General features: G+C 34.9%; 1 protein-coding gene across 1 annotated transcript in view; it reads left to right on the top strand.

Moving 5' to 3' along the window:
• Positions 1-3699: 3699 nt before the first annotated feature.
• The window catches only part of LOC113079157 (voltage-dependent L-type calcium channel subunit alpha-1D-like), a 35268-nt gene continuing 26878 nt past the window's right edge, over positions 3700-12089 (top strand). The window contains exons 1-3 of the mRNA XM_026251361.1: positions 3700-3721; positions 6752-7070; positions 7248-7353. Of these exons, the coding sequence (XP_026107146.1) occupies positions 3700-3721; positions 6752-7070; positions 7248-7353 (447 nt within the window). The remainder of the gene's footprint in view (positions 3722-6751; positions 7071-7247; positions 7354-12089) is intronic.

Below are 12089 nucleotides of genomic sequence, written 5' to 3'. Positions count from 1 at the left end.
TTTTCCATTGGGCATGTATAGTTATAGTTGCTGGACCACGGTTACACTTATCGTTAGACTTTCAAATGGCGGTTGAAATAAACGGTGATCCAAATAGTACGAACGTTAACCCACTCCAAAAAAAACAAAAACAAACAACCCTAACATACATATCGCTGCCCCACTAACTAACTTAGAAAACTACACTGTTATGTACACGTACACAAGGTCAATGTTTAATCAACTTTTGAATAAAGTATTGCAAATATACATCGTTATAAAATGACTAACGTTACTTACATGAAATTCGAGTAACGTTAATGCTGTTCACGTCGTTGCTGAGAAAAGCAGTCCTTCAGTGACAGGTGCCTCTTGCTTGAGACGCGAAACTTGTTAAACTTCTTAAGATGACGAAAAATACAAACACAATTGTTGGGAAATCCTTAATAATTAACTTCTGAATTAAACATCACAAACATATTTAGTTTTAGCTGGCTAAATTACATAACGTACCACGATATGAGAGGAGTGCGGGTCTTGCCGTTGCTGAGGAAACTCAGGAAAGCCGTCCGTCAGGTGACTTCGATAAAGCTACGAATATACTTGTTGAAGATGACGTAAAATACAAAGACAATTGTTAGGAAATGCTTAATAATTATTAACTTTATAATAAAGTGTTACAAACGTAAGTAGGATTAGCTGACTAACGTTACTTACCAGGAGTTGTGAGGAGTATGGCTAGTCGATGACGTCTCTGCTGAGGAAAGCAGATTTTTTTTTTCCTGCGGAGCTGCACACGTGATCAGTTTAGCCGCGAAATTTACTCAATTTATTTAAACTGTCATTTATTAAGCTGGAACTTTATTTAGGAAAATTGATAGGAAATACTTAATAATTTTAGTTTCTAAAACAGATCAGTACAAGTAAATAATTATCAAATATTTCTATTAGAATTCACCAGAAATATTGAGGGTATATTAAAAATATAATTAGTTAGTTAAATACTTATTTATTTTCATTACATAAACTTAAATAATATATGTAAATTTTAGAGAAATTATTTGTTGGATTTTTAATTATTATTTTTAACCTGACCCACTCAAAATTTCACCTAAATGATTTCAAAAGATTTTATTAAGTAAATATAGCTCTTTATTTTTGTGAAATTTACTAAGCCACTGAATTATTTTTTACAGTGTACCCACTTTAATACTATACTGTAATATATGGGCTAAATATATGAGCTGCAATTCTCAAGAATAGGTCAGCAAATCTAACGTTAAAATCAGCAGGTGAAATCACTTACATTACAATGCAAAACCAAACCCCCTTGCTTTTATACCAATGTCACATGCATTCATCTCATCTGAGCTAAGCTTTAATCTAACAGAGCAAAACATGGCACTCCCTGAAGAGAGAAAGAGAAACTGAGGGAGAAATAAAAAAGAGAAAGCAAGAGAGAGAGAGGCTGAGTGAAGACAGTGAGATAAATCAAAGTAATTAATCTCTTCAGAACAAGATAACAGATAAAGAGGCGAGATCATGAAGAAGGGTTTCCAATGAGAGATATATATAAGGTAAATAAAGACTTATAATTTTCTTGTGTTATTAAATGTTATATTATATCATATGCGAATAAAAATGAGGAAAGGTCTAAACATTATTAAAACAAGGTGATTTAAGGGAATATTTTGTGAAAGCTGAATGCATATTAGTTAAAGCTGAATACATGTTAGGCAATTATGAGAATCTTTGAATTTAAACAGTCCAATACAATTATTTATTTATTTAAAATGGCATTAGACGTTTTATCAGATTATGAGGTAATCTTTCAAAATCCACATGCACTTTGTTTTATTAACATATTTTATGATGTCATCCTACTGAGAGCTGAGAGTGTAACCACTAGAGGGCAATAACTGTCCATTTTTATGTGTCCATTTTAACAAGCATTTGTTTAATTACTTCACTACAGTAGTGCATAGCAGTCTACAGTAGACTATTTTATTCCTCTGTCCGTTTCTATATAGTACAGTAAGTATATAGTAGTAGGCTAAGATAATTCCAAAAATTATTAAACAAAAATCAAAACACTTTCTCAAACTTTTCCTCTTACTATATTCAGATGTGTTTTGTTCGTATTTACGAAAGAGTGACCTTGACAGCTGAATCGGCATAAGACTTGAGAAAATAAGAAAATTTGCACTTGGACATCAATAGTAGTGAAGCAAAAAGGACATCATGGTGTGTTCAAAGGGGGGCATTGGTGCACTTAACCCGCTGTTACTCACTGTTACAAAGACTGACTCTGCAGTTAGTGTACTGTATCCCTCTGGGTGACAAGTGTCTCTCAGTGCTGAGTGTGTCTATTTAGACCATCATAAGATGGAAAATATTAAAAACGATTTCCTTTTTGAAGATAGCACAGCATTTTTTGTTCATATTAACATTCATATTATGTTTTTTTAAAGGTGCCTGAACTTGCCTTGAATCAAACATCTTTGAAGCAGGACATGTGTGCGCTGAGATTACAGCGACTTAGACTTAAAGTAAAGTCATGGGAATGTCAGGAGGAATTCATTTGCAGACAAAAGCTTCAAGTTGATTTTTAATGTACATGTGTACGACATGTGCAGGTAACCTCTTCCCCAGGGATAACTCTGCTTGATAAGCTGGTTTCTGTTCCCACTTGTATTTAAAAGACATACAGACAATGTTGGATCTTTGTACAGGTCCAATAAGGCATGCTGTTCCAGAAATCACATTTGTTAGAATTTTAGCAACTTTTATTTATTTTACATTTTTTTCTTATTTTAGTTATCAGTAATGTACATTGCAGTTTTATATGATATTTTTAATCGTTTACAAAGGTTGGTACATTAATGTAATTTAATGACATGTATTGTACAGATAGGAATTGTATATTTTTTTTCAATTTGGGAACACAGCTAAAAGTACTGTACATATTTTACTGTTTATTTTAGTCCATTATCTGGAATGGACAGCCTTTTTAGCCTTCTCCTTTTTATCCGTGAACCTTTAAATTTAAATATAAATGGAATAAGTAAATAAATAACTGCATTTTGATCTGCCATGCTGGCATAGCTATCCTACATGCAGCCGCGCTCATGAGCAGAGAGAGAGAGAGAGAGAGAGAGAGAGAGAGAGAGAGAGAGAGAGAGAGAGAGAGAGAGAGAGAGTGTGTGTGTGTGTAGACTCATCCGTTGCGTTAGAAAATGAGAAAAGACTTGCCCACATTTTCTGTCGACGCTCCATAAAATCGTTTGCCCAATATCCCTCCCTTTAATAAGTTTCTAGGCTGCATGTCCCTTTAAACGAGTCATTTGTCTTTAATCCTGAATTGATGGCTTAAATGCGGAGATAGATGGAGAACAGAGGATGCGCTTTATTTGTTAACGTCTATCATTTTTATTTTTTGTCCCTAACGTGCTCGAAGTTAATTTTTAGAAGACGGAAAATAAATAGACGCTTCTGTTGTTTTCAAACCATCTTAATACAACTCCATTGATTCAGAATGAAAATCATTTAGGAGGAGACTGAACGCATCTTTGGATACAAGTCCAGGACTGAACAACTGGAAAACTTGCTGCTTTCAAAGAAAAAGCTCATTTTGGAAATATGTCTAAAAAATGTGAGTGAAGAAACAAACGTGAGGATCATGCGTTCTGCTCCAATGAGGTCAAAGTGACAATCTCCGACATGTATGAGGAGAACCGAAAAAGTAAGTTTTATTTTATTACTTAATTCATATAATCATTATATATATATATATAAATGCACGTCCTGATATTGCTGAGTTAGATGTGTTCCTAGGTCAACATATTTTGTTGACCCTGGAACAACATTTTACGCAAAAAATGTAGTCTTGAGCATATCCCTACACCTAAACCTAACCTTAACCATAAGTGATCCTTAAAACCAGAGGAAATGATAGATGAATGACACTGATGTACAAGCACCCAACAGTGATTGTAAGCGTAAACTTCACAAAATCTATAAACTTGTTCTTCAAATCTGATTGGTTAATCACAATGTTGTTCCAGGGTCAACAAAGATGTTGTCCCAGGAACATGTCTCACTTGGTAAAATCAGGTTCTGCATATATAAATCATTATATGTATAAGTGACAATCTCCGACATGTATGAGGAGAATGGAAAAAGTCAGTTTTATTTTATTACTCAATTCATATAATCATTATACATATATATGTATAGCTACACACACACACACACACAGAGAGAGAGAGAGAGAGAGAGAGAGAGGTAGTTTATCCTATAAACAGGTTTTTACTGTTTTACACTATTTGCAGTCTTGTTAAAATGAACACTTTAACCATTTTAACCATGTGAAATAATAGTTGAAGTAGGGAAACTACACCTCATCTGTCAGAATAATTGACAGTTGTACTAATTACAGCAACACAAAATGTTATACATGTTGATTATAATGAAAGATGAAGGTTTTGAATCATCAGTTCTGTAGAGATCGAACTATGAATTAATTTTTTCAATTTAGATTTCGTGTTTGCTGCACCAGATGTTTCACCGCCACAGGGTCATTTTGAGAGCACAGCCTGCACATGCGCTTTATGATGAATTTCTGATTGCAGGCAACCCACAATTACAGATATAATTTGACTTCCATCATAGCCAAGTAACCCCAGCGCTGCAGGTTAATTCACGTAGTGGAGTGTAATGCAGGGCCTCTGGAGACAGCAAATGTATATTCTGCTCGTAGTAAGTTTGATTAAATGGTCGTCTAATCTTTATTGCCTACCTAGAACAAGAACCAAATCCTTCTGCTTTAGAAACAAGCATGCACATGAGAATTGTTGTATATGTCTCTTTGCACATTTCTACGTCCTTTAGGTCATTCCATTAAAATAAATAAAATATAGATAATATACAAAAGCATTAACCTATGTAATATATCAATATGCAGAGCACTTAAATTGGGGTTTTAGCCATCAACTGAAACAAATAATGCCATACTGCAAGGTAATAATGATTTTTAATTATTTATTTATTTTTTATCAAGTCCAAACCAAGTGTCTTACAAAAGAGACTAAGCTTCATGCTTGTTTAATCATCATCTATTAGTGAGAATCATAAAATCGTCTCAGTATCCACAGCCACACAATTATTAGCGCACACTGTCATGGTTTTAAATTACGGACGAAAATTAAATGAACAGTTCATGCTTTTGAGGTCAGTTTTGTTTATCCGGTATGTTCAGAAATAGACACTGATAAAGCTTGTTTATGTAAATTTCGTAACTTTGAATTTCAAACTCAACCCTGTGTGAAATTATGGACACACAGCAAATATAATGCCATGATTGAAAACACAGCAAATCTCTTTAAAGTAAAAAAAAGGGCCTGTTGGCTTGTGTAATTCATTCCAGTAAGGGTTACACAGAGCTGCAGCCAAAACAAAAACTCATTTTTCATAATACCTTCTTTTAATGACGTGCTAAATTGGCCCCTCAATTTCCATTTAGAGCGTGTCCTTATCAGCGCAGTGCAGCAGTCATCTCACTTTACAAACCTCACACAGGAGTTTATTTCTCTCTCCTGCCTGCCCTTTTGAAATGTTCAGTGAACGTACTGATTGCTGTTATCTCTGGCTAATAGGCTTCCCTTCGGTCTCACTGAGGTCTTATAATTCGCTATCTGCACAGTGTCCTCACGATCTCTCTCTTACCCCTACCCTGTCTATGACTTTCTCTGTTAGCTGTCAGATAGCTGTGCTAGAGGCTAAAATCATGAATCCACAGGTACTCACATATGAAACCGCTGGCCCAGAATCCCACTCTGCACCCCCTCTCACAGTGGGAAGTAGGTCACAGCTGTTACTGTGTGGTCCTCCTCACCTAGTACAGAGGCCTCTTTTTCATCAGAGACTGTGGCAGATTAGAAAGCTTTGTCTTCTTTATCTCCCTCACCCTCTTTAATATGATCGGAGTCATTCGAGTTTCATATAGTTAATGCTGTGAGTTAGACCCATGGTTCAACAATAAGGATGAGACTGGCCTGGGGTAGTCTGGGGAGAGTTTCGGGGCATCTGACCAAACTGTTGACCGAATTGTAACTTGCCCCGTTGGGCTGGTTCTATATCTTAAGATTTGATGAAAAATTACATGTATACATTTTTATAATAATAGTTTTTTTTTTACTGTCAATTAAATAATACAAATATTATATTATATGTTTAAGATTATACATTTCAAATTATAAATGCAAATATAAATTACACATTTAAATTCATAGCATTTAAAGGCATACTTTTTATTGTTGTTTTAGGGCAAATAAACAAGTAGAAATTTGAACAGTAAAAACAGTGACATAGTACAATTTAAAATAACTGTTTATATTTGAATATATTTTAAAATGGAGTTCTTCTTCACTGTAACATGATTCTTCAGAAATTATTCTAATATGCTGCTTTATAAACATAATCAATGTTGAAACAGTTGTGCTACTCAATATTTTTGTGAAAACCGTGATGTTTGTTTAAAAACGTGACACGATTTTCTTAAGGGTTCTTTGATGAATAGAAAGTTCAAAAGTTCACCATTTGATAGAAACAGAAACTTTTAGTAACATTAGTATTTTTGATCAATTTAATGTATCCTTGTGACTTATTGGCAATGCATTAGTTTTCAACTTGAACTTTCAGTTCAGAGACTGGTTGTTTGCTGTGTCATCCAGGCATATGACCCTTTATTAAGTGACTAAACCTCTCTCTTTAGGGAATGGGTACTCCAAAGAGGAAGAGGAGGGTGGAGGCGAAGCGGAAGAGGAGGAAGAGGAGGGAGGTGAAGGAGGAGAGGGCGATGAGGGCGACGAGGAAGAGAAAGACGAGTGGGTGGAAAATGGACAGCCAAAGATGAACCGTACGGAAACGCTCAACTCCACCACCAGCTCTACTGGAACACAGAAGAAGAAGAGTCAGCATGCAAAGAAGCAGATCCAGGGCTCCAACCAAGTCCAGCGTGCCCCCAGAGCTCTTTTCTGCCTTAAATTGAACAACCCCATTCGCAGGGCCGCCCTTCACCTTGTGGAGTGGAAGTATCCATTTAGTCAATGACAGAAAACAAAGCTTCATCTACTAATAGTGATAAATGTCAAGCTTTCAAAATGTTTACCACTATCTGCTGTAAAAACAACTACTAACTTGCTAAATAATATCTGTTGAATGTAATGGCACTCTATTAAGATCATGTTTACCTTAACTTGTGACTCCAGACCATTTGATATCTTTATTCTCCTGGCCATCTTCGCTAACTGTGTTGCTTTGGGGGTCTCCAAGCCTTTTCCTGAAGATGACTCGAACTCCACCAACCATGACCTAGTAAGTATTGCTCTTTCTCTCTTTCTCTCGAGACTTTGAAATTGGAACTGAAATGGGATTGAAGAACATTCATGGACAACTAGCTTCTAGGTTTAGGTACAAACATTAATGGTAAGTTCCTTTATTAAAAAAAAAAAAGATGAAGATGGTTCTTTAAAGGTTCTTTACGTGTAGTAACGATTCTATTTAGAACCATAGGATCCTGAAGAACCCTTTTACGCTGAAATAGTTCTTTGTGTTAGATTTTGGGGCTCTTTATTCCCGTCTTTTTGTTTTTGAAATCTGCAACCTAACTGTCAAAGCTCCTCATTACTGATTTTCTGGAGCTCAGCCATCTAACAACACAGACTGCCAATACACTCTAAACAGGTAAATAATTTAATTCTTTAATTAAAATACAAATACAAATTTAACTTTAAAATTGTAACTGGTTTCTAAGCAAACATGTTATTTTCTTTTTTAAGTTTTTGGTCACATGCAAGTGTGAGCAGGTCTGTTACATTGAGGATACTTCTTTTCTCCACTAAGTAAGTAACAGAGAAATTGAATTTATAATACATATTGTTACAATTTATATTTTCTTTAATTTAACACTAACTATTAATTCTATTTCTATTCTATCTACTTGTTTTCTTTTTAATTATTATTAAAAAAAGAACTTGACCCTCGAACACTAGCTCGGTCTATTTTTTAATCTACTTTTATTATCTTTATTTATTATAAAAAATAAAATAAAGAAATAATTAAGAAGCCTGCTTCATTAAATTAACCGGGACTTGTCAAAAAACGTATATATTGCCACTCCTTTGTCATTTTGGTTGCTTCTATTACCCACATTTGTATGTTGCTTTGGTGATTGAATAAATGATTAAGTGTAAATGTAATTTAATTATTACTTGGGTTTATGCATAAACATACCCAGTCACAAAAATATTAAAGCTATCCCACGACTTTATATCACTTTTTTGTTTTTAACACTGTGAAGATCTCACATTCTGCCCATTTTTGCTTTTGGCCTTCATTGACATAATTGTTTTTTCATGAACAAATGGACAACTCTAAACTCAATTGTGTATTTCAGATGCACCATATCCCACAACCTGACACTCAACTGCCACTAAAACTGGCACTCAATCACACCAAATATGATGGACTTAAAGGCATCATACTGTACATGACTATGAAGGGGTTTATCCATAAAAATAATATTGTGAAGTGCTCACATACTATTTTTGACCCCCATAAACATATTTTACATAAACAACTGGAAGGAGGATCATTGTAACTCTAAACTCAATTGTGTATTTCAGGTACTATCACATCCTGCAACCTCATCATCTGCAGAGAGAAACGGTCACTCAGTCACACCAAAATCCACATGATGATGGACTTACAGACATCATAGAGGACTGTGAAAATACAGTTTTTACTGTAACCTCTTCTTAAACTACTTTCTGTTTCTAGTTTTATTTGACTTCTTTAAGTATTTATTTTTGTTCAGTGTCAATTGTCATTTACTAATGTATTCTTCTAATAACTGTTGATAGATCACTGTCATTTTTGCTACAATTTCACGTCATTAAATAAAATTAAAGTACCTAATTAACACGACATGCTGTTGTTGTTTTTATGAAAACCCTAATAAATGCTCTAAGATATTATATGACGAGGCAGATAGAGGTAAAAAACTAAAGTAATAATATATACAAGTAATATTAATAATATTAATAATGCTAATTATATAAATACAATAATAATAATGAAAATAAACCATAATTGAAAAGGTTATTTATAAACAACATTAAGCTTCTATATAGCACTTTCAAAGCATGGTTCTCTATATTGTTACAAGCTTTTCTGGTACTGTTTAGAACTATTTTTCTTTAGAGTGTAGAGTAAAATATTAAACAGTAAAGATGAGTTTCAAATATTTGGAAATGATTTCAAAGAAAGACATGAGAAATCAAAATATGGATGTATTGTATTTTCTATTTTATTTAGAATGTACTACCATTCAAAAGTTTGGGGTCAGTCTCACACACACACACACACACACACACACACACACACAAAGGGGCATTGGCCTCAAGCATTAGACTTTTGTCATGTGACTCACTTCAGCCACTCTATTTCACGTCTTACTGCTGTCCCAGTGTCAGAAATTTCTGGAAGCTTTGTACTTTGAATATAACAATTTGAAAATCAGGTTCCATTTTGAGGTGAAAATCCTTCTTTTTTTTGCTGTTTGATGATGTGGTATTACTCTGTAATCCTCCTCATTGTACAGCCTCTCTTTGTATCCCATCAGAGAGCGTCACATTTGATCCACTCAGCAGCCATTCTTAAAGGGACAGTTCACCCCCCAAAAATTACAATTCTGTCATAGTTTACTCACCCTATTGACATTCCAAACCTGTATGACTTTATTTCTTCTGTCAAACACAAAAGAAGACATTTTGAACATTTGTCTTCTATGAGTTTCAATGTATGGGCAAAAAAATAAATTTTTGGCATGAGGATGAATAAGTGGTGACATACTTTTTGGGCAGATTTTTTATTTAAATCTCCCTACACCAGCGTCCCTCTGTTTCTATGATGTTGGCACCTGTATCTGAGACTACAAGGATTTAATTTGCTCATAGTGGCATCGAGGAAACAAAATGCCTTTTTTCCTCTATGGCTGCAGTGAGGCATGCAACAATATGAGTCTGCATGAGCTTGTGCGCACTACAGCCTAACCTCGCCATGCAAAGGTCACTGAGATGAGAGAGAAATCCTAAATGAAAGAGAAGCGCCCCTAGCTATTGTTTCTCAGTAGAGGTCGGACCAAATGAAACACCTTTCGTTTAAGTCCATAAATCCTTTCTCCACATCTCGGCACAGTAGCACTTTCACTGGACATTGCCAAATCAGCCATGAGAGCCTCAGAGTTGTCCCGTTGTCATCTCGAGTGAACAGGCACGTGTGACTGCGCCCCATTCGTACCGAAATGCTCGATGTGTTGTGAAGTTCTGTAGTGGAGGGGATCTTCCCTAAGGCTTATGTGAGAGAAACAGGAAGAGAAAGAAAGGAAATGAGAGAGAGGAGACCAATCGAGTCGTATGCGATCAGGACCTTGGACACGACCCCCTCAGGCATTGCCTCATGTCTGTCCCATCAGAGCATCGCTTTCTTTTTATAGAAGAAGAATTTGCATTAAAATGTAAGAGAAGTGACACTGCAGTGGCAACAGGGCGTAATGTGCAACCCAGATGAGAGATCACAGCATTCGTTTCATTAGCATGAACTAATGAACGAATGGCAGTGTATTCTTCCAGAGTCAGCTGTTTTTGTGGGGCTGTAAAATTCACTTGCTGAATTGCATACACATTAGATTTACATTTCAAGTGAAAAACACCAGTGCTTTCTAGGATGTAAAATAATATTGTGGAGATGTTTAAAGTAAGTGTATGGGCTTTGGTTCTGAATAAATGCCTTTCTGAGTTAGGCTTTGTGTCTGCCTTTTTAGATACATTTTGTTTGAAGAAGAAAACTAATTCAGAAATTTTAGCAAAGGGAACACAAATGATTGAATGACTTCATTTTTATGATAAAACATCATAATAAATAAATAAATAGAGCTAAAACATATTTAATTCTAAAAATGTAAGAAATAAAAGAAATACATACTCATTAATCAAGAATCCTTCTGTTTTGACTAAACATACACTGCTAAATTATTCAAGTGCAAGATCTTATGGGCATTCCCGCAGTCACAGTGCTTTTCACTGGGAATTCACTGTGGTGATATGAAGTTCATAGTACTTCTTTCCATTGCAATTGTTATATTTAATTTGTTTGTTTCATTGTTACATGCCAACACACACAAAGGTCAAAGTTTGGATTAATTACAATAATTTTTCATGTTTTTTGAAAGAAGTTTCTTATGCTCATCAAAGCTGCATTTATTTGATCAAAAACAAACTAAAAATTGCAATATTGTGAAATATTTTTGCAATTAGCAGTTTCTGTTTTAAAACGTAATTTATTCCCGTGAATTTTCACCATCTATTGCTCAAGTTTTCAGTGTCACACAACCCTTCAAAAAAACGTTTAAAGGTAAAAATTATTTTTTGGTGAAATTTTTGTTTATATTTATTGTATGTTCACTGTTGGACATTTGGTAGTGGACTACTTTAATTATTAAAATTATATGATAGATCACCCAAAAATGAAAATTCTGTAATTTTTGCTCACTCTAATACCTTATTTTGTTCCACGAAAAAAAGACATTTGGAGAATGTGTCCATACGATTAATTTCGTTTGTAAAGACAAAAAATTAAATATTTCTCAAAATATCTCCTTTTATGTTCCACAGAAGAAGGAAAGTAATAAAGTTTTTAAATGACTCACGAGGGCGACATCATTTTCTTATTCATGTGAACTGTCTGTGGGAAAGCTTAAACTTGAGGTGGTGGGAATGAAGGAAACAGTTCAGGAAGCTGCTCCACAGTGTGCTAAATTTATTCATACACTCAAGCAAACAAAAATATAGCATGAGAGCTTTTCAGCCTCAACTCAAATTTAAGCATACAAGACACCCCCTTAGCGCAGCTCCCATGCAAGTTCACTGCCCAGACTGCCCTTCTCTGCTCCTTTTCACCTGTCCAACGGCTCACCTGCAAAATGCAAACACCTGTTAGTTCTCATCAACCAGAGGTCCTTCCTTACCTGCAGTGGCTACCAGACCACACTG

This window comes from Carassius auratus, unplaced genomic scaffold, assembly GCF_003368295.1.
Source record: "Carassius auratus strain Wakin unplaced genomic scaffold, ASM336829v1 scaf_tig00027233, whole genome shotgun sequence".
Classification (NCBI taxonomy): domain Eukaryota; kingdom Metazoa; phylum Chordata; class Actinopteri; order Cypriniformes; family Cyprinidae; genus Carassius; species Carassius auratus.
The sequence above is the reverse complement of the archived record's forward strand: the minus strand, read 5'-3'. Positions and strand labels throughout refer to the sequence as shown.